Source organism: Melospiza georgiana, chromosome 1 (assembly GCF_028018845.1).
Source record: "Melospiza georgiana isolate bMelGeo1 chromosome 1, bMelGeo1.pri, whole genome shotgun sequence".
NCBI lineage: Eukaryota > Metazoa > Chordata > Aves > Passeriformes > Passerellidae > Melospiza > Melospiza georgiana.
In genome coordinates, this window is record NC_080430.1 from 13,786,651 (window position 1) to 13,814,423 (window position 27,773).

At 38.7% G+C, this 27,773-nt stretch overlaps 1 protein-coding gene across 3 annotated transcripts in view; it reads right to left on the reverse strand.

Annotated features, from left to right (window-relative positions):
* Nucleotides 1–5,233: 5,233 nt before the first annotated feature.
* CCNY (cyclin Y) overlaps nt 5,234–27,773 on the reverse strand; it is a 120,014-nt gene continuing 97,474 nt past the window's right edge. For all 3 annotated transcript variants that reach the window (XM_058023185.1, XM_058023205.1, XM_058023196.1), the window contains 3 exons: nt 17,374–17,540; nt 13,969–14,131; nt 5,234–8,248 (listed from right to left, as the gene is read on the reverse strand). In XM_058023185.1, coding sequence (XP_057879168.1) covers nt 8,132–8,248; nt 13,969–14,131; nt 17,374–17,540 — 447 coding nt within the window. In that variant the 3' untranslated portion in view covers nt 5,234–8,131. The remainder of the gene's footprint in view (nt 8,249–13,968; nt 14,132–17,373; nt 17,541–27,773) is intronic.

Genomic DNA, 27,773 nt, shown 5'->3' on the forward strand with positions numbered 1-27,773 from the left:
ATGGCCACCAGTCATCTGTGTAACCTAACACAAGAGAGGCATTGCTGCTCATGCAAGTATCACATATTGGAGCAGGGAGGAGGCCCAGCCAGGTGAACTGCCAGGTCCCAGACACTGGCACAGCCCACAGTGACAGGGACAGCACAGGGGGAGGCCAGGAAGATGCAGAGGCTGATGCATGAGATCCATGCAGGGAAAAACAGCTGCAAATCTGTGTTAGGTGAGAGCTGCACCGGGGCTGCCCAGTCATACAGACCCAATTTCACTTACCTGTGCCCCAAACACATACACCTGATAGCACAAACCAGTGCAGACCCACAGAATTCAATCACTTCAAAGCCCAGAGTGGCAGCTCAGGCTGCAAGGATGAGGATAAGGAACCTGTGGGGTGAGCAGCCTGAGCTCCTCACCTGTTTCCTCAGTCTGGTGCTGACTCAGCTCAAGGGCACTTTTCCACTGCCCCAAGAGACCTTCCCCCACCCTCCTGTGTCACCCACCATTTCACATTGCATTTCAGCCCGATTTGCCCAGAAACACACCTCAGGTTTAAAACAGTTGATGAGGTTGTGACTTTCTGTTCAAATCCTGAGAAATTCAGGAGAACACAGGACATTTGGAAACAGATGCTGAAGCTGTTTCTAGGGACGCTTTATTAAGAAATAAAGCGGAGGGAGATAGACACTAGTCTGCTCTAATTTTTTTTTCTCTAATTTTTAGAAATCAAAGCTACAGATTTATTTTGTTCTCTGTACTTCTGGTCCTTTGAAGCTCTCAGTTTATACTGAAAGTATTAGAAATCTGTAAAATTTCTTACAAATACTGAAAAATTGTTATAAGTTCATTGTTCATGTAATAGGATGAAGCGGATAGGGCAAAAATCTGCAATCTTGTATCACTGGATTTACCTATGCTTAGTAAGTCAAAGATAAATGCATTCCTCAGGGGGCAAACAACAGGTTCAAATAACATTTTAAATAATTGCCTTTTCTATTAGCAACTGCCATAGAAATTCCTTATCTAATGCAATTAGAACCAAAAATAAATGTTCACACGTACTGAGTTGTTAAGGAAAAGCTCAAGTCTGAAATTATAAAGAAAAATCTGAAATAGAAAAATTAGCATGCTGATTTGCCATATATTTTGGAGAAAACTTATTGCTTGCCTTGGTTCCTTTTTCTAAGAGAAAATTATTTTAGAAAAGGTTAAGGGAAAATGTCACAGCTGGGAATCAGATGTCTGAGCACACAATTTCAGCTAACACATGGTTCAGCTATTGCACACTTTGAAGGACAGAACAACTTTGTTCTGCCACATGCCAGCAAAACAGAGCAGAACAAAAAAAACCTTTCTGATTTACTACAATGACAGGCCACCACAGAAAAGCAACAATTTCATAGGCCAGATTTCTCCCAGGTCAGAAACACGAATGATGTTCTCACTGAGACTCATGATTAAATGGGGAAGTAGAAGAACCAGGCCAGCCCTTCTATCACTGAAGCTCAGTGTCAGGGTGACATGACCACAATTTCTCTAGATGAAGTCAGTACTGTCACTTCATGCTTTGAAGCATTTATTTCTGTTCAGCTGAAGGAACCATTGATCCAAAGCTTTGAATCAGGCAGATCTGGAAGATCACCTTACCTGACATTCAAAATTATCAACATACACCCAACTATTTTCCGGGGTTAAAAGAATCATTCCTCCAGAGGACAGACTTAGAACAGGTGCCCTACAAAGCACTGCCAGAGAACACATTCAGACTGTGGACTCATTCCCATGGCAGGGTGTAAGGTATGTACCTGCTGGCAGTAATAAGTTAAATATTTAATATTACAAATGCTGGTGGTGATTTACACATTTAAACAATTCCTACTTTTGTACAAAGCAATGATGCAATTTGGAAGAATAATTTTCCATCTCTGTTCAAAACTCTGCTGTGCTAAACTACTGTAACTACAGTAGTTGGAGTTGGGTTGTCATTACCAGGGGACAGGGGTAGGAGGTTGTTCTCCACAATTCTTCTCACCTTCCCAACCTGTGACTTCAGAAGTGAGACTGTCATGTACTGAGAGCTGTCACAAGCAGGAGACTCTTATTATTTAATGCTCATACTGATGAAGCTCTACAGCAGTATCAGGTTACCCTCTGCACCTTTTGTTCTTAACAGGAACTCTTATTACTTTTTTATTTTAGTTTTTTTTGTATAGTCTACTTTCAAGTATTACTGACTATATTCTAATAATTAACAATGTGTACTAAGCTTTTGCCTACACAGGACCACCTTGTACTGGAATGCCATAAAAGAAAAAGGATGGAAGTAAGGGGACCACCAATACTTTGCAAACACTGAAATAATGTACCAACATCAAGCTAGTTCTGCCATTCTAATGCTTGATGTTCAAGATTATCTGGTGTATATATTTTACATGTTCTTCTGTACCATTTCGCTCAGTACAGCCTGGTCTTCCTCCTCCCCAGATCAATGAAAAACATTCTGCATATCCTGTCCCATTGCATAATCCCTTAAACTCTTTGCCCAAGAGCTTCAACACCATCACACTTCTCAAAGTATCATCAATGCCTTTTGGTATTGACAGCATAGAAAGTACAAATACATTTCTCCATCTTTATTTCCTGGATTATTTAAAAATATATATACACTGAATTGTGCCTCACAGCCCTTCTAGCACACCAATCCCCATCGTTTTGGCCTCTCCTTTTTCTACAGCAGATTTCTTCACTTGCCTGAAATACATGAAAGAGAAGGATGTGGCCACAGGATGATCTGTATTGTTTAAATATAAGACAGCAAGGGTATCACAGCTGCCAGTTCCCAAGATACTGTTTCCATGGAGAATAATTTATATTAACATCTAAACTACAGGGGCATGAAAACCCAGAGCAGTGAAGCAAGGAAACCTACAGCTAAGAGAAGAATTAGCTCTATACTTAAGTGTGCTGTGGAATCTCTTACATGAAGGTGATGTCTTACTCTAATGCCTGTTTAGAGAAGCCCTCATGCCACATGAGTAAATCTTCACCTGCTTTTTGAGGATTCACTTCACTGCCAGTGAATTCAAAGGGGTGGCAGTGATAGTTCCAGAGATTTTTCAGCTTCAAAGTTTTACTGCATTAGTTACCACAGCACCCCAGTCTATGTGTCAGAGATGCAAGGAAAAAAGGTCTGAAACTAAATCAGGTACATTAGGCAAATGACCTTAGTACATTGGGAAATTGTATTTTACAAAATACAATTTCTGACATTTTGTTGTTATTTGCTGTTCTCCATCTGTAGAGACCATTGACATCTTCAGCTTTACAAACTCTTAGTAGAGGTTCTGGACAACTCATGGGTGTACAGCCCCATTTCACCACACCAAGAAGCTTACTTAGCAGATCTTCACCAAACAATATCTCCAGGTGTAACAGCTGAAAGCCTCTGCTAATAATACTGAAATACATGAAACATGGTGTAAAGGGCATGAAACAACAACTCTTTTTTCACACCAAATTGCATCGGGCCAACTATTCTAGAAGGAACACAAGAAGTAGAGTCTAGTTGTCCTGCTCTGTCACCTGCCTTTCTTCAATTTGCCATCCTGCTGCTGCTTTCTTCAGTGGGAAGAGCACAGTGATCCAGGCCAGGCAAGAAATAAACTCGAGCCTGGCTTTCTTAGCTGTAATCATAGAAAAACTTGATTAGGAAGGAACTTTAAAGATAATTTATTTCAAATTCTCCAGCCATGAACCCTTCCAGGGAAGGGGCATCTCCAGCTTGTCTCAGTAACCTGTTACAGTGCCTCAATGCCCTCAATGCATTCAGTCCTTTTCAAGCTGTGGTTCTGCAACTCAGCAGCTACTTTTTGTTGATTCTCATAAGATCCAGGAAAGCAGGTTCCCACACTGTGAAACAATCCTTTTCAACATCATAATCTACGTCTGCTCTCACTATTGTTTTCCTTATAAGCAGCAGCTTTTCTTCTAAATCTTGTTTCCCTTTTTAAAGCATTTTCACAGAGCAGTGGTCACTACACATCTGCCATCATTACCTTTAGTTCATGCAGCTCAGTCTCACCAGTTCTGTGGTTTCCTCAAGATGGAGTTCATTTGATGAGAAGACAGACAAAACCAGCAGAAAAACACATATTGCACTTCAGGTGTAGTAGATTTCCACATACATCTCAGTGAACTCACACAGGTATGTTTGTGTTTATAGTTACCTGATTTCTCAGAACCCATTAGAGACACTAAGTGGGAACCTCACTCCAGAGTAGGCAAATGTTATCAACAACTGCCAATTCAAGTAAAAAAAAAAAAAGGTTCTGATTACAGAAAAATGTGTTTTACACAGAAGTGAGGAAAGTGCTAAAAGCTAAGCTGAGTGCATTCCACATGAAGACCATGAAGAAGCAGAGAGAAACACGAGCCTGCAGGGGATGTGCAGCACTTCAATTAGGAGTTTAAACACATCACTAGGAAATGAAATGCTCATTACCAACTAAGGATGACTGTAAATAATTTGTTGCTTCAGGTGTTAAGATTTTGGGGTTTTTTTCTGCTTTCAGTTCCTCTATTCCCTCCCACATACTGTTATTTTTATACAGCCAACACTAACAGATGTCATTTTGTCATCTGCCACCATTGCCTTTTTCTGATGAGGTTTTTGTTACTTCTAATCTTTATATTATAGCTAAGGTTTCTGGCATTAGGGGAGCTGGAGAGAAAGGTGTTAAAACACCAAGTATTAGTTCAGACTCCATAAATGTAACCAGCAATTATGCAATATATGCTAATTTCTCTCTCTCTAAGAAAAATCCCCAAATCCTTAACAAAACAAATCCATTACCCTGCTATAGGATAGGATTTTGCATATTTTTAGCAATAGAAAACATGGATCATTTGAAGAGCTGACTGGGTTTGTGAAAGGTGGCAAAAGGTGATTTGATCATTTTGTTTTTGCACTTCATCCCATGACTCCAGTGCTCTCAGTCCCACATGACACTGTCAGAATGATATATTTCACTGACAAACAATGAAATACAAACAGCAAATAAAATATAAAGAGGTCTGCAGGTGGAAAGAGGAATTATGGTAACAACTCTGGGCTGCATACGGATGAATGATTAAAACCCCTACAAGATGCTTTTTTCAAATAACGATCCAATTATCAACACATAAATGACCAAAGCAGCCCACTGGCTCAACAAATAAAAATAATTCATTAAGACAATGATACTTGAAGGGACAGGTTTATTATATCTCCTACACCTTTTCAGTTCTGAGCCGGTGACCAAAGCAATAATGAAAACCTTAATCCAGAAAACATTTACAGCAAAACACAATGTCTTTGTGCTGTTAATCAAAATGTCATATGGTTCTCCTCCCTTCTTACATCTCCAGTGATGCTCTAACTTTGCAATGGTATTTTCCATACAGTAATGCTGAAAAACTACACTAAACACAACATAAGCCTAAATAATAATTAATTTTTAATTACCTGGTATAGAATACCTTGCAAACAAAAGACACTTTTCAGATTTACTGACAGGTACTGAATTTTTTGGCAACCCTGGAACAAACCAGAAGAAAAAGCAAAGAATTACTCTATAACCATGAGGGAGTCAAACATCCATCTAAATGTAGAGGATTCATATGGTAAAACTAAAGAAAAAATCCACACTTACAGCAGATTTTTTTTTTTAATTCTTAGTGCAAGAAACATAACCAAGTTAATCACAGAATCAGTACTAATTAAGAATATGGAAAATTCTCCTATACAGAGGTAGAGTCCAGTGCACAAGGCTAAAACGATATTCAATAGTCTAAACAAGACTGAGCCAGGTTTTACGGAATCCACTTTTTAAAGTATCAGACTGTATGTACATACATACAATAAATAGACTATACAATCTTTAAAGTAGTTTAATAAACTTCACAAAAATTATAGTAGATGCATTGATATCTTTACATAATCCAAAGTTCATATCTCTATCACCCAGAAATGGATAAAACCAATATTCCTGATATCAAGTTAAATGGAAAATAGTTTAGCAAAGTGTTGATAAATCAAAATATTTTACATATTTTAAAGCCTAAATTTATGCTTATAAAGGATGAATTTCAAATGTTCTGAAAATGTTCCTTTTGATACTATCTGTAAAGAGGTTTCAAATGCTGTAATTTGTTATAAACACTTGCCTTACATTCCATGTTCAAGGGAAAAATGGACTTGGATACTCACAGTTCTGATGCATTGGCACAACAAGAAGTGATGAGAATTAGATTATTTTAAAGGCCCAAAGAACATCAGGAGAATTTACGGACAAAGCCTTCATGTCTCAAACTAAACAAATCCCATTGGAAAGCTGACAGGAAGCTGTTTGGTTTCTCTGCTGTGATCCTGTGGGTGCCTCCTGGCCCGGAGGCCCTGGATCAGCATCGCTCTGGGAGCCAGGTGTGCATCTCTGGGCCCCCAGGAAGCTACAAGCCCATAGGGCTTAACAAAAACATGGAATCTTTGTGGGTTACAACAGTAGTGCACAAATCAGGGACATCTGCGGCCATTCCCTTCAGCGACAGTCACAAGGACACATTGCAGGGAACTGAGAGCTTTCAGCTGTATCTTTCTAAACTGTGCAAAAAAAAAAAAAAAAACAAACCACAAAAAACAAACAAACAAACAAAAAAACAACTGGGGGAAAAAATCACCCTGTGGTGTATGAAGCAAATATCCTTATACTGACAAGTTATTTTGTATAAAGGTTCTTACAATTGCCAAGGGGGGAACAGCCACAGTAAGAGCAAAATAATAATAACAACAGAGAAGTTCAATAAACTGAGTTGGAAATTATATTCACAGTTCAGTTACTTTTAATTTCTATAAGCACCTACACTGAAAAACATGAGGGGTTGTATTTAGCTTCAAAATCAAATCTCCTTGTGACAGATACCTTATTAAGATTTCCATTCTGCTCTTCTAGAGGCCTTCTCATTGGAACAATTTTTTTTATTATTTTTTATTTTATACAAACAGACTCACTTTGATTTAAAGTAAACATATAAAAATTGAGAATATTGCTTGCAACAATGGACCTGGAGGTGAAGGAATGAACTTGTCAGTCCACAAAAAAAAAAATCTCCTTCAAAATGGACGAATTTTGCTAAACTTCTAATGCTATGAAAATCTGCGAAAAGGATCACAAGATCTGTTGCAAATTTCAGAGATTTGGCCCAAGTCTTATCATCATCATCTCAAGACTTTAACAACTGTATCTTTATATTAAGGAAAAAATAAATGATTCCAAGAACTCAGGAAGGCACACGCACCCAAGTATACTATAAATAAAACACATCATGAAATTACAAAGATCTTCTGATCCCTGTACACACTTTTGGTTCAGCACTATGGTCAAGTTCTCTCTTTTGAAATACAATAAAAGGCATACAAGAAACATATGTAACATATGCATAATAATTAAGAAGAATAATGCTAATAAGACAGGTTACAGAGAAAAGTGCAGTGAAAAAACCCAACACTATTTATTCAGGGGCTTGTGCTACTGTAAATACAGATTTTGTATTTCCTGCTGTGCAAGGGGAAGAATTTATCCTGGGAAGCAGCAATGAGGAATGCAAAAAAAACCAACAACAACAACAACAAAAAGATATTAAGAGAAACCTTTAAGATGAAACTCTCCCAATGTCATTCCTCTAGTGCACAGTCATCTGACTACATGGGTTTTTATTCATGCTGCCATTTCCCTTCATGAGTACAATATAATAGAAAATGGCAGAGTTCTTAAATATTTTTCTGCCTCTACTTCATTTTTTTTTGTTTCTTCTTCCAAGCACCTGATTTGCTGTTTCCTCATAAAAGTGTAAAGCTGTTAGTGGAAGTGAGAAAATAATTGTTGCCGATCTTCTCTCCCGAACACCGATTTCTGCATTTCTCCTTCCGTTAGGCATTTCACTCGTGTGCTACACAATGGGGAGGCACTGTAAAGGCAGCTCGACAGATTTAAAAATAAAAAAATCAAAAGTCTTTTTTTCTTTATCCCCCCGCCCCCAGCCCACTCTGAAAAAAATGGATGGATGAAACAGTAGGTCCGTAGGAATATTCCAGTCTCCTCTGTTAGGAGATAATTGCAGGGGACCATCTAACCACAGTCAGATTGTCAGCGCTGACCGACCGCTTCTTTGCAGCTTTCCTGAAGTCCTTGTATTTATCTTCACACAGGCGAGAAATGGCCTGCAAGACACAAGATGAAAAACCCTCAATGGCAATGCCCACAGCTGTACAGGTACAGCAAGACTAGATGCAGATTTCTTCATACAGGTGAAATTACAAAAGTTGCATCATTAAGCAAAACACATGAAGACATTCTCCTCAAATCCTAGTTTTCATCTCATTTGTCTTGGAAGAAAGGCTTGCATTGCCTCACGTGGCAGCTTCAGAAGGACTCAGCATACCCCAAGCCTTGTCTCTGCAGGTGAACCATCACAAACCTCACTGAGGCAGCTGACAATGCTTATCCATTTCTACAAAGTAACTGATGTATAATCCTTCATAAATCAAAAATCGTGGAAAACTGAACTATAGAAACTGTAAGTGTATTTGGAGAATTCAAAAATCGAATGGCCCTTAAATTTTTTATTTCCTAAAAATCTTGTATTATATTTTTCTCTTTTGAGAAATGGTCTCGCAGAACACTCACTCTGCTTTGCCTCCCAAGCTGATGTTAACTCACCTTTCAGAAGCAGATAATAATTTTTAAGTGACCAAGCTATCTTATATAATTCCATATATATAGGGAAATGAAACTCATATTCAGAATAATTTAATTCATGTTATAAATACATAGTCATTTTTAAACCTTTTGAAGAGAGAGACAAACATTATTCAAATGTCAACTCCTTTTATGCTATACTGGAGTTAATGTTTGATGTTTCTTCTATTGTTTTTAGCCAAGTTTAAAAATAGTATTTATTATGGACCTCACATGCATGAATTTACTGTTCCCTAAAATAGCCTGTCTATTAGAGTTCATATGGCTGGGACAAGCTGTGGTTGGCATCAGTAGGGATGTTAACTCTGGCAATCAAACTGCAGAGCTGCAGAGAAAGCTCACTGCAAGGAGTACTCAAGGTCAAATTCAAAAATACGACAAACTAATGCAGCATTTTTTATTTACTCAGGAATGCTTTCAAGTTATGCCTTAAGATGTTTAATAAAGACCACTGTACAAACAAACCCAGTAGAATGTTTGATTATAACACAAGGCATTACAAATAATTAAACATCCTGACTCCATGGATCATCATTTTCACTCTTCATCTTTACTTCTATAGCACTGCAAGTTGTAGCAGTGAAGAGTCCTTTAATTTGAATAGTCCTGCAAAGACCAGGGGCAGGTATGGCAGAAACACATTGCTCATACATCTGAGAGCACATTCACCTAATGCTCTGGCCAAGCCAGCCACAAAATATTAAATTAGAAAAACAAAACACAAACCCAAACCCCAAAACAACATAAAACCTACCACCACCAAGAGAACAGATGCTACTTTTTAGCTGAAAACTACATTTTTGTTAAGACTACTCTTGAATGCGTTTTTCCTTCATGGTGCACACAAAGAGAAAAACAGAATAAAATAATAAAGGTATTCATATTGCTTCTTAGACTGTAACTTCATTCACTTACAACTGCTTAATAAAACCTTATTTAATTTACCAGGAACTTAATGGACTAAGAGAGTTGAGGCAATTCAATGGGTTAAAAACATTTATCCATGAAATCATGTGCCAAGGCATGGCATGACAAAGAGGTGTACTTAGGTGAGCTCAGCTTCTTTCAGCTGCCAAATCAGACTATTACCTTAGGCATCAAACAGTCAGAGAAGGTAATCACTTCAAAATTGCCTGTGTGACACAGGAAAATTTCTGTTCTGGCACTTGGTCAGACAAAATGAATTGTTGCTTGGAAGTGGCACTTAATATTTGGCATCTCTAGGCTATGCTGATGAATCATATGGATAAGAAACACACTGCCATGTAAAGCAGCTCAGTATCTAAAGATGCCTCTTCATATGCAAGTAAGTTATAAAATCAACATTTGGAGCATACTTAGCAAGGTAGTTAGTCAACTTTAGTATAACATATGGGGAAACAAAAAAAGCAGAAAATGGTAAATATTTATTATTGTCCTTCACTTAAAATAAATCAAAATAGCTATAATCACCTACCATCTGATAATTCTGTTGCTTTTATCGCTAGAAAAAGAAACCAATTTTTGACAGTTGCAAGGGACTATTTTTCATCTCAAATCAAAACATTCTTAAAAACCAGCAACACTAATTCATCCTGTGAATTTTTTTGGACTTGGCTGTAATGTATGTATTCAGCTAGAATGCATACACATATCTATTCTTCCATTATACCCATGCATACAGAACTCAAGTCAGTTCCTCTGCTGAGTTATATTGCTCTCCTAGAGATTCTATCACTGGAAGAGGGGACAAGTAAGGAGAAAGAAGGCTGGAGAATGGCTGTAGTAGCAGCAGCAGTAGTGGTAGAAGCAGTACAAATTTTGGCTGCATGCACATTTGTGCAGGGCAGGAAAGCAGCACAGCTGGTTATGGGCTCCCTCTCAGGAATGCACAAAGGCACAGACTGTGAGTGCTGCACACCCTCCAAAAACTGACAAACCGGAGGAAACTGAGCAGGGACAAACAGCAGGTAGTTCTCCTTAATTTATAAAGCACACGAAAAGCACAACTGGTTACTCCTAAGAATCAAAAAGGTGAGTTTTGCTCTTCCTTTTCCTCCTGGCTTTGAGGGTTCTGATCATACAACTGCAATCAAGTTACTGTGACAGTGGAAAGCTGAAGAGATATACAGACACTTCTCTGTAACTTACATATTTTTCTCCTGGTTTTGTCTGTTTGATCTATGGGACTGTATGTCTTTAGGGTCAAGAAAACAGCACGTATTTCAAAGGGTTTGAACTATGTGCTCAAGTACCATCCTAACAATAAAGATCTCAGACAGCATCAGTTAAACTGGGAGTGCACTAATGAATGCCCTTAGAAAATCTAACCTTGGAACAAGCACAGATCACAAGCAGCAATAGGACAGACACATTTTGTCTACTTAACCTAAAGAGGAGAATCTGACTCATATTTAGCTCAGTAGATGGCAGAAAAACCAGGTGCAAGAGTAGGAAATGATGAAATAACAGATTAAGGCTGGACACTCAACAACCTTCTTGGCAGAAAAAATTCTCCCATATTAGAAAACAGGTCACAGGAAAAGCAAAGAAAGCCTAAACATTTGACATAATTAAAAGGAAGAACAAAACACACTATAACATATGCTGTTTGGAACAAACAGCATTGGCAGGTGGACAGAGTGGACGATCTAATGAAAGTTTATTTGCCATTTTTAACCTGCCTGATTCCATAGAACAGGAGAAAAAACCAAAAGAGTTCATAAAAATGGTTTCTGGCTACTAAGTGGACTGGTATAACAAAACCAGGACACTTCAGTCCACAGATAATTAAAAAGTAAAAAAAAAAAAAAATACTTTCATTTTGTCATTTAAAAGACATAGCCGCTTTTTAAGTGTCAATTCTGAGAACATGACGTAAGATAAAACATCCACTGCAGATGCTGGAGAAAGTGATGTAATGCTTAACAAGAACTGCAATCTCTCGTAACACCTCTATGTTGATGGATCTTGTCCAGCATTTCCCTGTGATGAGGTACATTTCTTACTAGCCTCATCCTTTTAGGTCATTTTAGGGTCTTTTTTCATCATCATGGTTATGTCAACTCCATGATGTTTGCAGAAATCACAATGCAGATTCTGCCATGTCAGATCTAATGCTTCTACTTCAGATATAAAAAATAAATTTAAAATGCAAAAATAGCAAAAATATTTTATAATTCAGCTATTTCTCCACACAACACCTTTTGTGATCTCAAATGCCATAAGTTGCTTTAATCTTAGGACTGAGCAAGGTCTCTCTAGTTTATCACACAAGGCAAATCCTTCCCCTGCATGAATACATTTGCTGTGAGGCTGTTGTCTTTCATCACAGACTGCAGCTCTTCTCTCAGTATCAAAAATATCACAGCCTGTGTGGTACTTCATCTACTCCACCTGACAATCCAGGCAACTGTTTTAAAACAGAACTCTGGTCTGAACAGCACACGAGAGACTACAGAAGTGCTGCAAATGCATTTTGATGACTCTTGGCAAGCGAAATGCTTCACTGTGCTCAGGGAACTGGGTTATAAATTATGCTGTCAAGTAGTTTCAAGGGCACACTAATGACAACCATGTACTGCCAGGGAACAAGGCAGTTCCCTTCCTTCTGGCCACAGAACAGAGAGGCAAGGAGGTGGCAGACCAAGCTGGTTCACAGCAGATACTCCTCCTCTACCCTGAAGACATCCCCTGGCTGGCAGGGTTATTTACAGCCAACTTCTGCTGGCAGCTCAAAGCATGCCCAATGGGGAAGTTTTTAATAATACAGATTTATTGAAAAAATATTCCATTAGTTCTTTTTAAATATGCCCTTTCTTTAGCTAGTACAGAAGAATTACCAGTATTCTTTGTCTATTTACCATAATTTCCCATTTTTTTCCCTTCTAAGGTTTTAGGAGCATCATTGTTGCATTCATTTGTAACAGGCTGTTATACATTGTGTGTGATATAGATGGACAGTTTTAAGAAACTGTGGGCTAAATCAAAAAGCAATTCATTTAATTTTGATACATGTAATAGCACTTACTATCAAGACTCCCCTAACTCAGTAAAACACCTCTTTTCAAGTAAGATTACAATCCAAATGATTTTTTTTAATATTCTCTTTAATAGCAACAAAATCTGATGCAGATTTAGATCACAAGCCATACAGAGAATGACATTCTTATTGAAGCTACCTGTGCAATTTAGGAAGAATATTTAGAAAGAATGGGAAATAAAACTTAAGTGAAATTTTCTTTGATTCTTCTCCACCACTTTTAGCTCCCATTAGAGTCACAAACAAGTCAATTAACTCTCCCACGCACCATTTCCCCCCACAAAAACGTGCACAGAACTGCCTGCCTGCTCCACAGGAGCACTAGGAATTTCAGAACATGCAAAGCTCAGTCTAACCCACAGGCAAACAACCTCCAGTGCAGAGATGTTATGTAATTAAAGATGTGTACTGTTAAAAACAGCCAGACTCTAATGAAAATTTTCAAAATTAGTAACAAAATGCACACCCAGTGCAATAATGCCCATATTCCAAAAATCATATCCAAAAAATGAGGAAAAATATGTTGCAGTCTTGCAAAGGACCCACAATTAGCTGATAATTTCAATTCCTCCTTTGTCTGTGGTATTCACAGTGCCCAGCATTTCACAGTGCCCACACCATCCAACAGTGCTTCTGGCATATGGGATATCCACATCTCATAAGCATCCATGACTTATTCACTGAAGGCATGTGCTCATTTCTGTTCTCCCTTTACTGAGAAAACATCATGGGAGATAAACTTGGATTCACATGAAACTGAGCACTTACAGAAGAGGAACATGGAACAGCTATTATCAGCAATGGTTGTTAATACTGTGTCATTTAAGGTGGATAATCAGTTTTAAGAAACCAAATGAACAAACAACACTAGACTGTGAATACAATAATTATAAAACTTGTGGGTACTTCCACAAGGCCAATACAGACAACTGCAACTGAAAAGAAATGGAAAGGAAGGTAAGGTATGAAGCAAACTGGGTCTAAAAGCTGTCCCCACAGCCATGAATACTCAAAACATAAACAAAACCATTATGAAAATCAGGCTTATGATATTCTAATATCTCATGGGAGTATCTGGGAAGAGATGGGAGAAGGGAGAAACAGCACAGAAATTCCCACTCCCCCTATACATTTAACACTGAGCAATCTAAAAAGCCTTACCTCAAGTTTATATGCCCTGTCCCTGCTGAGGGGCTCCAAGGGAAAACTCAGGTTATTCGCTTCTGCCAGGGAACGCAAATCAAAATAATACTTGGCATAAACACTGGAGGGAACATTAATATTGAACTGTAACAGCTCAAGAAACTGGCGTTCCAGCTCATTCCTGTGGAAAGAAGATAAACATGGAAGCATATTTCAGACTGTGCATTCTGAATGCAATTTTACTTTAAATTGCAAATGGTACAAACCAAGTTCATTTTTTATTCTTGCTATCCGCAATTACCTCAGCCTAAGGTTTGACCTCCTCTACCAAGTTCTATCACACCAATGAGGAATATGAGAGATGCTGCACCTTGCAGCTGCCACTGCAATGCCAATCAAATCCAGACACAAAGTTTTGCTAGTGAAAGGGCACCTTTATCAGTTTAGCTAACACGATTTTGGAAAGAAAACCTAGCAGGGAAAAAAATTTCTCGTAGTTTCTGCTTTACCTCCACTAGGTGGGTCTGCACACACAGCTATGCCACAACAACACACACACAAATTTGTCCTAAATTTGTCAGGCTCCTCTCATAAACGCTGCCAATTAGTCTAACACATAAATTACTGAAGAACATATTTACTCCCTGCAGCTCTTCATAATCAATCATTTAGAATTAGTCATGGGAAACCTGAATTTTTCATCATACTCTCTTTATGAACAGAATAAAGCAATTTTTCCCTTAGACGTGGCACCAAAATTCACAGTGGTGATCACATGTTTTCCAGCATCTAAAGGAAAATATTTGTCAAAGTATCTGATAGGAACTGAGCTCCTGTTTGGGCTCCTACCCTGTAAAACTTTGGTATACAAAAACATTATTACCAACACCAATACATTAAAAAGTACATTGAGAAATAAGTCAACTAACAAAATGAAAGACTGGATATTTCCATAAATTGTTTGGATATCCTACTTAATACTTATGCAGGGATATATGATACATTCAAAACAATGATTTCAAGATATGAGAAATAAAAAAAGTAAATGGGTGGTGAAAGCCATCAATGTTTCCTAAAGAGCCCAGAGACTGCACTGCTGTGCTACCAGTGGGAATTGTCTTCAATTTTGCACATTTTGACTGCTGTGCAAATGCACAAGAAATATGAAAAAGAAGTTGCACAGTTGGCAGTAGAAGAGGAAGGATCTGAAGATAAAAAGTACTGGTGCAGTAGTTTTTTAACACTGAATTTTTTTTTCTCCTTCTCACTCTTTACCCTTATATAATTCTTACATCATAAGCATTGTCCTTCCTTATCCTCACTCTCTGTGTCAAAAATCTGTTTATTTAACGATAAACACCAATTAATAACTGAAAGCTGGATATATGAAGTCTTTGGCTTAAATTCACATTGTTGAAGATTCCAACTTAAAAATCCAAGTAAAAAATGTCCATAAATAGAAACTACCTTTACATGTGCTTTTATACTGCCGAGGTTGTACATTCTGCAAGATAAGCCTAAAGTTATGTTAATTGATAATATAAAGCCTACTTTACTAGAAGACATTGGCTGTACCCCATTTGAAGAGTACCCTCAAAAACCTCAAATACACAGCCTTAGTTTCTTATTATCCTCATCTCCAGGATCTCAAAGTTGGATCAGAAGACTAGCTACAGATCAGAAAGGACAAAACCACACAAATATTTCTTACTGAACTTATATAATTTAACTAACCACCATACCCTTCTTACCCCATACATCTCCTTCAGACTGCTTTAAGTATGTGCTTTCCTGGGCCGCTCGTCAGAAATTCAATGTAATGCCACATACAAGACTACAGGGACCCAGTGCACTTCAGTACTCCCAAGTTCTCCACTCACTTTTAGGCACAGTTCACTGCACTGATACTGATTTATAAAACCCTGAAAGGTCTGTCTGATGTTTTGCAAGATACACTTATGCTGAGTGATTCACACAAATTGAAGATTTGACCTAGATCTTCTGCCTTAGTAGTACAATGAAAGGCCCTGTCTTGCTTAGAGCCAGAGACTTCAAAATCATCATACTGTACTGTCCTGGCTAACTAAAAAATAAGAAGGAAAAAAAAAATCCACAAAAAAATCCATTGCAGATAGGATGAAAACAAAAATTGGAAAACTGAAAGCAGGAATATTAGCACCAGAATCTTTGCTGGGGGATTCACACAGAGCCCTACACACAAAGCCCATGAAGATCACCAAGTACACAGAGAAAACACAGGCTCCTCAGAGGCTTCAGTGTTTCCAGTTTGTGAGAATCCTAAAATCTTTCAAGGAAAGGGTAAGAAGCTAAAAAATCCTTGGGGACAAGGACTCATCACAGTTTGGCTTAGGGAATAAGCAGTGCAGAAAAGGGCTGATGTGAGCACAGGTCTGCCATGTGAGTATGGGCGTTACACAGCTCAAATGCAGCTTCTAACAGCAGCACCATCACATGTATTTGTCAGAAACAATAACTTCTTTTTTTTGTTTCCTTTCACACCGCCTTCAAGAAAAGCACTGAGAATTATCCATTTCAAACCTAACTTTTATAACCATTCCTGATTAATACTGTCATATGGCACAGTCAAACCTGTGACTGCTTCAAGCTGTTCAGCACTTCAGCTCATGTCCCAGCTTCAGGAACACTTTAAAAGCACCCAGGAGAAGTGAACGGAGGGAGACCCCCACTGCTACTGAATGCTCAAAAAGCATAAGAAAAGGATCAAGGGGAAAAGTACCTTGTAAAATTACTCAAATTCCACTCAATCTGTTAAGGAACCATTAGCAAATTCTTCTGCACGGAATATTGCACACAGAAATGTGAAGGGCCTGATTTTGGGTCTTGTCCATCTTATATCTCTCTTTTATTTTGGAAACCTCATTCTGTTTGGATTTTTAACATCTTGAAAACTAATACAGCAGAACACCGGGGGGGGGGCGGGGGGGGAAAGGTCAAAACCCAAAAGCATCCATGTTAAATAATGGCAATAAATAACTGGGTGATCATCTAAAGGTCATTAAGATAACTTCCTTTCCTGCCTTACATGTCCATTCTGTGCATGGAAAAGTAGCACGACAGGAAAAGATGCTGAAGTGAATATATGCAGGCTCACTGGATGTGGGGAATTTTATCAAATCATACATTTAAATATTCTGTAGATCTGTTTTCATTATTGTGTCAGAATATCCAGTGGTAAAATACACTTCAACCAGAAAACAAAAATAATTCATGTCTTCCATGTAAGCAGCTGTCAAGCTGACCTCATGCCATCTATCAGCATTCACCATGTTTAGATACAACACAAATACACAAATTTCACACAATTTATGAAAGAACCTCCCACCCCCCCTCACAGACACTGATGTTGGCATTCATTGACAAAGATAAACAACCTTCACTCACATGTCTTCCACTGTGATATCCTTCAGGATCTGGCAGTAATCCACGTTCCACACTGCCTGGTCGTCCCACACTTTCGATGCCAGTAGAATTGCCCCCAGTACTATTCGCTTCCAGTTTGCTGGACAGATATCTATCTCTGCATAAGTTAAGAGTCTTTCAAGATATACCTGCGGAAACACATCAAAATTAAGACTTGATCTATTTTGCTACTAAATAGAAATGAAAAAGAAAATTATTCACATTCCAGCAATTCTGAAACAGTATGCTGTCAAAAATGCTTTCAAGAAGATTATTTTATTGTAAAATAATTAAATATAAATATTTTTATATTTATATATTTATTTTATTTATTAAAAATGAAATAAAAAATATTATAAAATATTTTCCTTCTTAAGGAAGGCAAACCACTGTTATTTAAGAACAAAATTCCAAATTATGTGTCAAGCCCATTAGTGAAGATGGAAGTTTGACTTTTTACTTAGCAGATCATTCTGAAAAGACTTTGATGTACAAAATCTGTTATGTTGAGACTGCAGAAACACAAAGCTCAGTAAGAAGGTGGCACATGGCTCTCCCTGATGTCTGCACTACTAGGGGGTTCGGTGCAAAACAGTCTTTTCCAGACAGCCTATGTAAACAAGCTCCTCACACTCTATATCACACATGCAATTTATCAACTTTGCAAGCAAAACTGCTCCTCAAATAATGAAAACACAGCATTCCCTGGAGTCATCCCTGGGAAGCAGAAAACTTCTTTAAAGCAATACACTAGCACTGGGAGTTCCATAAGCAGAGAACATATGGAAGCTGTAATATTATATCACTCAAATTAGCAGATAACTTGCTTCACACCAATGCAGAATTTGACTCTCTACTGTTAATGCAAACCTTTTAAATCCCAACTTTTCACATCCACTTTTAGCAGATTTAGAAGGAATACTCCATATTTACAGTAGATAGAGCATACAAAAATCAGAAAAATCTATCTTTTCTAATGTACAACTCAAGCTTATAAAGAGAGAGAACTTTATAGCTTAGAAAGATAAAGAGAAAAACAATTAAGTAAGGATTTTGTGGGGGCTGAAATTCAAAGGCACTTAGAGAAGAAAATGTAAACAGGTTAGAATTATATTGCAAAGAAAGACATAGAATCATAGATTGGTTTGGCTTGGAAGGACCTTCAAAAGCCAAGTAGTCTCAACTTTCCTGTCATGGGCAGGAACATCTTTCACTAGACAGGTTCTCAGAGTCCCATCCAGCCTGGCCTTGAACACTTCCAGGGATGGGGTATCTATTTCTCTGGGCAACCTGTTTCAGTGTCTTTCATAGTAAAGAATTTCTTCCTAACATGTAATCTAACCTCCTTCAGGCTAAAGCCATTTATAGCCCTTGTTCTATTACTAAAAACCCTCATAAAATGTTCCTCTGCAGCTTTCCTGTGAGCCTTCTTCAAGTACTGGAAGGCCGCTGCAAGGCATCCCCAGAGCCTTCTCTTCTTCAGGCTGAACAGCCCCAACTCTCTCAGCCTGCCATGGGAGATGTGCTTCAGCCCTCTGACCAGCTTCATCACCCTCCTCTGGACTTGCTCCAGCTGATCCATGCCCTTCTAATGTCAGAGAGCCCAAAGCTGGATGCAGCACTCGGCTGAACAGAGCAGAAGGACAGATTCCCTCCACCTGCTGCCCACAGTGCTTTGGATGCAGCCCAGGACACGTTTGGCTTTCTGAGTTATGAGAGCACACTGCACACATGCAGCCCCTCCCCAGCCAACACATCCAAGTTCTCCTTGGCAGGGCTGCTCTCAAGTCTGCATTTTGTGCTTGGGACTGCCCTGACCCATGTGCAGGACCTTTCAGCTGGCCTTGGTGAACTTCATGAGTATTGCACAGGCCAGCCTCTCAAGCCTCTCAGGGTCCATCTGCACAGCAGATGAAATTACACCTCAGTAAAAAGGCAGCATAAACTTGCCACTATTTTCCCACCGGCACATACTTGAGAAATCAGAATTAAAATTTAAAAAGGAGTTTGATGAGACTCTATTCCTACACCTACTTCATTACCATACTGATGCATCTTCCAATAGCATGTTGAGGGCTGTGAAAAATCACTCTTGCTTCCCTGGTGATAATTTGGGCTTGACTCCAGATACACTGCTTGCTGGAACAAAGCTCTTTATCATACTCCACTAAAACTAAGGATGATAAACAGCTCTTCATTAGAAAGGCACTTAGTGTAGCTTTCAACTCTTTTCTTGAACATGCCTTAAATGAGCATTTATTTTGTTCACTTGCTGTGGCCTCCTTTACTCAGTCTTGGGTTTTAAGTAAGAGAAGGCAGAAAAAGAACAAGACTACTTGCAGCAAACACTTGTTAAAATTTAATAAGGTCCTCACAGTCAGTGTGAGAACTCACAGTAATCCAGGATTTGTGACATCATCAGTGTACCTTTGGGAGACATTAGTGTGAGTATTCAACTTTTAATCAAGCTCACCCAGCCACATAGAAAGTCTTTCTTCCAGCCCTCCCTGTGTCTCTCTCCCAGAGAGAACCCACTGACTGCAGATTGGGAAATTCAGGCTGGTACATACTTGAGCTCTTGCCCTGCTGATGTAGAGCAACCTCATAACAGCAATACACACAGAGCAGTCTCCAATGTAAATGTGCCCAAAATTAATTGTTTCTGATAAATGGAGCTGGTTTCATTTCAGAGCATTTCAATGGCCTAGTGGGACACAGTACAAGCCCACAATGTCCCACGATGGGACATCAGAGCAGGACAGGCAGAGTCTGCCATGCTCTCACTACTGCAGGGGGTGCTTCTGGCTGCTGCAAAGATGTGCTGAATCAGGAGAGACTTCTGGAGAATGGCCAGGTGGCTCCCAGCCTGTTTGAAGAGGAAGGCTGGTGGGGTGGTTAATCACTACACTACTCATCCCAAACAAATGCATTGCTGGTGGGAGAACACCACCTGCTTCTGCTGGCAAAAGCCAGTGAGTGTTCCCACACACACAGGGAGGCATGCTCCACCTCATTAAAAAAAAAAAAAAATCACTGAAAATGTTGGCCCTGGAATGGTAAATGTGAGATATGGAAATGCCATTTGTATGCAATTATGTCTAAACATTAAACAGTGTATTAAACACAAGGGTCATTTTCCTAAATATGGGTTTTGTATCAAACAGACTGGGATTTTGAGTGTACTATGTGGTTCAGTGGACTTTTCTCTTGTAATGAATTTCACTGGCCTAATTTTCAAAAGCAAAACACTTTCAACATCTACTTTACAACTAGTTACTATGAAGCAATATAATAAAATTGAATTTTAAAAGGTCACAATAGAAAATATTACAATTTCCATCTCAGAATGCTGGAAAAATTGGTTTATATGGCAAAAAACAAAAAATGCAAAACAAACAATGTAAGAAATGCTATTTTTCTTTCTCCCTCTTTTTTAAAGCATAAGTCTAAGAACTATCTTTTGATAGTTCTTTTTGATTATTTTGACAGGTGCTTCTCTATGGAACTAGAACTAAAGAGCTTTTAGTGTCCAGAGGCTAAAATATTATTTGCCTCCACCAACTTTTAACAGCTGTATCCATGCTCAAGAATGGAATTAAAGCTTAAAACAAATTGAAGCTGTTGCACCATTGTTACTTTTTTCCAAATTTGCTTCATCCTGAACGTAAGCTTTTGAGGCAGAACTTTTCAGTACTTCTCTACTAAACATTGAAAAGCTGAATTCTCAAAAGACTCAAGTTTATTCTGCATTAATTTAACACCTAGTTCTGCTCAAGCATTTTCATAGCATCCAAGAGTCATCTTCATCACATTTCTCATGGCCCACTTAGTTCTATGACTGTATGTATAGATATTTTTTACAGAATGATAACAAAACTACTTATACAGATGAAAGTTACCAAATGTGACATGAGCAAAAACTTTCAGTGGTTTCAGTCTAACAACACACTTCTGAACTCTTTCCAGCTTGCAAAGAACCAATAGAACTCAGTAACAACAACACTACAATATTGAAAACTCATTTGTACCATAATTCACATCCTAGCTGAAATGAAAATACAATTCTGCTTGGGAAAATGCCAGTGGCCTGGTCTGTCCATACATTTTTATGTACAGATTAAACACCTCAGAGTCTGGTACTATCATGATTAGCCTACATTCTGCATTTGGGAATGAATCACATGATTTCACATGTGTCAGGCTAACAAGCTTTGATGGACAACAGCTGCACCTCATTGGAGATGTTTTAATAACTAAGCACAAGTCAGAATGCACACTGCACAGAGTTAAGATTTCAAAGGAACAATACTGCATTATTTTCCATCTCTTCCCACAGACTAACACCAGGCTTTCACAATGACTGACCTTTATACTTGGAGTATTAGCAAATTATTATTTAATCATAAATGAAACCAATTTAGTGATTTGCCTCTGTTAAAAATTCATTTATCTGAATGAAAGAGACTTTCTTTATACTAATTAAATAAAATTACCACTCCATGTGTATAGATAATCCCAAATTGGCTGGAAGTTCAATGAACTCTGGAGAGATTCATTAGCTTAGATGTAGCACCACAGGAATGCAGTTAAATGGCTTGCAAAGCCATTTCAGGTCTAGCAGAAGTACAGAACTGATTTGTTTCAGCACATATCTTCAGCTGTTAAATCTGCCAGACCTGAAACAACTCCATGCTGACCTAGTTTGGATGTCTCTGATCTTGACTCCCAGGCCCTGGACTTGCAGTGGCATGCAAAATGGCACAAGGCCATCCACTATAACCACTGGTCCTGGGGGCTTTTTTATCCAAACACAGAACTGTAACATGGCACAAACTATCAGCATCAGCAACAGCATCCAAGGCCCAGCAGTGCTGCTCCAGCAGGGCCGCTGCTGAGCCTGAACTAATCCCCAGGGTGTTTATCTGCAGGTGGGTGAATCCATCCTGCTCTCCCCAAGTGTTTAACAGTAACTATCCACAGTATCCCGTGCTGTCCCAGTTATCTAAAATGTCAGGCTCCCCATGATCCTGGATAGCAGAGTGTTGGTTACACAACATCCCAATCAACAGAACACAAATCGTTTGAAGAAACTGAAAACTAAAGATAGCATTGAAGAGCTCATTTTTAATTAGTGTGAAACAGCATCTCATGTTTCCCATCTCAGAGGATATTTTAGCATGCTTTGGACATGATATAATACATTCAAGTAGAAAGAAAAGTTAAAATACTGGATAATACGTCTTTCCCTTTTTTCCCCTCTTCAGAAAGATATATACCTAATATTAAAATGTGAAATAATTTCATTTCAGTATTTCACAATCACAAAACCCACTCATTTTTAAAAATACAACAGGGGTCCTATAGAAGTTTCACTTCTTTTTGTAACTTCATCTTGAAGCTGTTCAACATTATCTTCCAATACTCCACTGATACCTCTTATGACATTGGAGTTGCAGTCTAAACACTAAAAATACAGTAGTTCTTTTTTTAGGCTTCCCTAAAGCCATGGAGAAGGTTTTCTGTGGGGGTTATGAAATTTTCATCTTCAGAGAAAGTCAGAACTCAACTGGTCAGGCCCTGATTAGCCTGCTTGTGCTTTAAGAAAAGGCCAAACCAGACACAACCCCAAAAGTCCCTTCTAACTGAAATTATTATGCAATTATATTTGTATGCAGTACTAGAATTTCCTGTGGTGCCACAGTAAGAGGTCAGGAATTGTGTGGTGCCCCCAAGGAAGTTGACTGGGAGTCTCAGCACACTCAGCAATGGGCAATCTCCAAGGAATGTCACTGTCATGACTAGAATAATTCTGAATTTTGAGGCAGCAGCAGGAGCAAAACATGATCTTCTCCCATGTGGTTTTTATATGGCTTTATGTAAAATTCTACCTCTATTTTACCAATAAAACTCTAGTAGCTTAAGTTATTTATCACTTGATTGACATGGACAAAAAGGAGACAATGGCTTTGCTATTTTAATTACTATAATTGAGAATCTACAAATTAACCTTTATTTGCAAACACCTCATTCCTTTCCTCATCAGGTAACCCACACTGTAAATTGCAGGAGCACAGAGTAGCTAACAAAGACATTTCCATCCCAACGTGTTATGGAAAAATACAGAGTCATCTCTCTCTAATGAGAAAACTTCAGTGTGTCACAATGCCTTGAAACTGAAATGATATCTTTATGGAAAAGATTATAATTGGTAGCGGGTCTCACACAGCCAAATCAGGCTCTACTCCAATCACTAAACTGCCATATGCTCTGTTCTAAGCCATCAGCCAGTTCCTCACCACGACTCTCCAGAAATAACCGTGGTTTGCAATTGCCCAGCTGGGCATTTAAAATATTCCACAAAGATTTGGTGCCACCCATTTGGTGGAAAAGGACATAATCTCATTGTGGTCCTTGCAAATTCATCCCATTTTTACTTCTGAGAACAAATGGTGAAAAGAAGTAACAAAAGCATAGAACTATGAAAAAAGGTGAACAACTGCAAAGCACCATTACAGATATTTATAGAAAGCACAAATGGAACCGAGAGAAAAGTCACACATCTCCAGGCTTGCCCCCAAAATTACTCTTTTTTAAGACAAATACCTATAATCCATGTCAAATGCACTTGAACTGTTAGGCAACATTGACTTTGCAGTCTAAAACTGGGATCAGCATTCATTCTTTGCCCACACAGAAGCCCAAGAGGCATCAGCACATACAGGCTCTTTGAATGTCCTCTTCCCTTTCAATTTAAAGAGAATTCCCCCTCAGTGCCCACCTCTATTGTTCTCTTTTCATTAAGTGCATATCCCAGCAACTCTAAGGCAAGAATTGACTAAGTAGATGTGTAAGTATTAACTGATAATCACTTGTGTGTCAGACATTGGACTGCAGTGAAAAGATAAGAATAGCCTAAAACCAGGAGCCTGAATCTCTTGTCCCACAGTACCCAGAGCACAGGTTCCTCCTCCTTCTAGGGAGCTCAGGATCAACAGCACAGGTCAAGGGACCCTCTCTCTACACCTTGAAGACCTTCTTCTGACGTGCCCAAGTGCTGGGCTTTGGCACCTCCCCGGAATGCTTGAGGATCAGGACAAAGGAGGGCACCAGCACCAGGGGATACACACAGCTCTCCTCACAGGTTCCTACCACAGAGCCCAGGTTCACTGCCTGCCCTGGCTCTCACCCAGCCACACTCAGGCTGCCTCAGTCACACCAGGCAACAAGCACTGCTTTGGATGGCACGCCAAGGTCTTCAGGGAAACCTGCACCTTCCATCAGCTGTGGAAAGGTTGGAGGTTACACTCCAGCAGAAAAGGACTTCTGCAGGTCAAGTGTCTATGGACTCTGGACACCCTTTTGTGTTTTCCTTTCCTTTTAAACAAGTATCAGACTTTTTTACATCAATTGAAATACTTTTTAAATAAAGTATTTTATCAGCAATCAAAAGTAAAAACATCCCAGTGAAAAGAAACCAATAAACTTTCACCATTCCTCCAAATACACAGAAAACAAAACAAAATTATCTGCAAATACAATAATTTTTACAATACAGTTCAGCAGTATTGTCTCTTGACCTAAGTGCTGAAAATGTGACTGAAGAATACAGTAAGAACTCAGGAACATCTGGCTGGATTAATTAAATCCCTATTTTTCATAAGGAGAATTTATTCCTACATACTTCAAATTTCAAATTTGCTAATATCAAATCCCCTCAGTCACAGTATGAGCTCTTTAAGGTATTCCAAAAGCATGCTCCTCTGAACTTGTCAGAATAATTCAGCCTGTGTACTGTATGTATTTACATATCACTGTATCTGATCTGTCTACAGCATGCAGACCCAGCACACTTGCAAATGCAAAATGAAACCACTAGGGACACAGATGTATATTAAAAGTGCCTTAAATTTGGCCTGTTTGCAAAAAACTCAGAAAGTCATGCCAAGGCAAAGCAGAAAACTTGGACCATTCTGCTCTTCAGGTCTAGTTCATAGGATTGTTTTCACAGAACAAAAGAACAAAGCATAAATATTTAATTCTCCTGACATGCAAACACTGTATTGTTTTCCTGTTCTCATTTTTATTTGCCATCCAATTAGTAGATTAACACAAGTACAACTTCCCACCTCTGCACTGAGGGAGATGCTAAAGAGGAGACAGGCATTCCTCAGTTTTAGCAAAGGTGGGAATACTCTGGGGTGAGAGACTTTTTTCAGTAAATCAGGTCACAGAACACAGTTATGCTGATCACTGGGGTTAGAACCACTAGTCACAAGCTTTAAATTAGCAAAACAATTCTTAAAACTTATTTTATTCTTACGGTACTATTTTATAAATAAATAATGTGAATTAGTATTTAATTGTTTCAACCTGAGGTTTTAATTTTCCACCTATCAGTATGGGAAATCTCTTGGCAGCTCTGGAGGCTATATGAAAATTAAATTTTTTACTTTAATTATAAATCGGTTTTGCTGCAATAGCGGAGGCTTTAATTGAAATATTTTAATTAAGTGCTTGAAGCCACACAATACTGGCTTTTTGCAGCAGAATAGCTTATCTCAGAGTCTGGAGTTTCACATTTACTCAGCTCCTGCATGCACACAGCCTGCTGTAGAACTAATTGTTGCTGCTGCTTTTACCTGGTTAATGCACGTACCAAGACAAACAGTGGGTGCATTCAACCACGCACGTGGGACCACGTTCATAATGTGCGCAGTAAAAAAGGGTCCTTAGAACTGTTTAAAAATAATTAGAGTGAGTGAAAGAACGATACAACTGTAGCATCTTGTTCAAAATGTCCCAGATCCCCACACTTCTGGCAGCCCTCCCAGGAGGAGCAAGCGGCAGACAGGGCTATCAGATTGCTGACGGACAGTCAGACTATGGCAAACACAGCAGGGAATGCTGATCCCTCCTTCTCCAGACAGGATATCAAAACTGAAAGCGCTTGCAAGGTTCATAAACAGCAGGATCAACATTATTAAGATTTCAGGAGTGTGGGAAGGGGGAAAGGGCTGCTTGCTTTTTCACAGATTAGTTTCCATGCATGAGTATTTCAAAAACCACACAATCTGTGTCTGGGGCCCCTCCCGATGACACAAAGGAATAAAGAAATGGGATCTAGAAGTACAGAGGAAACTGAGAACAGCAGCAGTAGAATTCACACTTGTAAAACACTATGTATAACCTCTGAAGGTTTGTGGAAAGCGGGGTCAGGCATGTGTTATTATCCTGACAACACAGGCAAGAAGAGCAGAATGGTAAACACTGATCAGCTGCACCAAATTCATCCATAAACATCTGCATGGCTTCTGTAAGAACTAGGCTATAATACATTTTCCTGTTCACATGGTAATGAGTAAAAAAAACCCCAAGTCACCTAAGTTTTCAAGCACTAACAACTATGGAAACAGCTTCTGCAATATAACCAAATGAACTAAAAAAATTTATGCTTCAAAAGAGTTACTTGCAAGGAAACCACACAAGAACCAGAAGAGGCAAGGAAGTAGTTATATAAGACTTGTGGGAAAGCACTTCTCATGCATTGCAGTAACAGAAAGGTAATGCTACTAAAAAAAAGGGAAAAAAGCCCCCTGTCTTCTACTAAACAGTGCACTCACTGATCACATAACTTAAGACGGAATAACAGACAAAATATATTTGACAGTGGGTTAATTAAATTACAAAAGAACATACTGATTCACACAACATATCTTGTCTCCAGCAGAAAACACTTAGGAAGAAAAGGAAGAAGGACAAACACTTAGTACAATTATATAAAATAGGCAAAATGTCATTTCAGAAAACAAATATTGGCTGTCAAGCAACTAGGTAGAGTAAAACTACAAAATGGAAGGGTGGAGCACTGGGGGGTGTTTCTTGTCCCATTTCTTCCATATTCCTGTTCTTTACTGGCTAGTACAACTCATTCTGTCTGAAGAAGAAAAGCCTGCCAACTAATCTTCGAAGCCAAGGAAAATAGATTAACAGAGGAAATGAGTAGGCCTGGGCTTCAAAATTCACCTTCTCCAATTTCTCCTTCCTCCATCTAAAATGCACAACTAAGCTGTCATGAAACCACATGTTGTAGTAGTAAAAAACCATTTTGTTATTTTAAAACCTCTGAGAGAAGAACATGGCCAAAATTGTGACTGAAAGCTGAAGAGACTTGTCGGAATTGGCAGGATATAAATTTCAAGAAAAGTAAGAAACTCCCAGCTGGTAGAGATCACTTTAGCTCTTTTAATCCACATTGCTATGCTGATCCATACCAGCTGAAAATTTGAACCTTCTTTTGTGTTGTGCTATTTTAAAGCAGCTAAACTTCAGACTTGAGTACAATTATTCAATCCCACAACAAGAACAGTGGAAGCGGAAGAGAG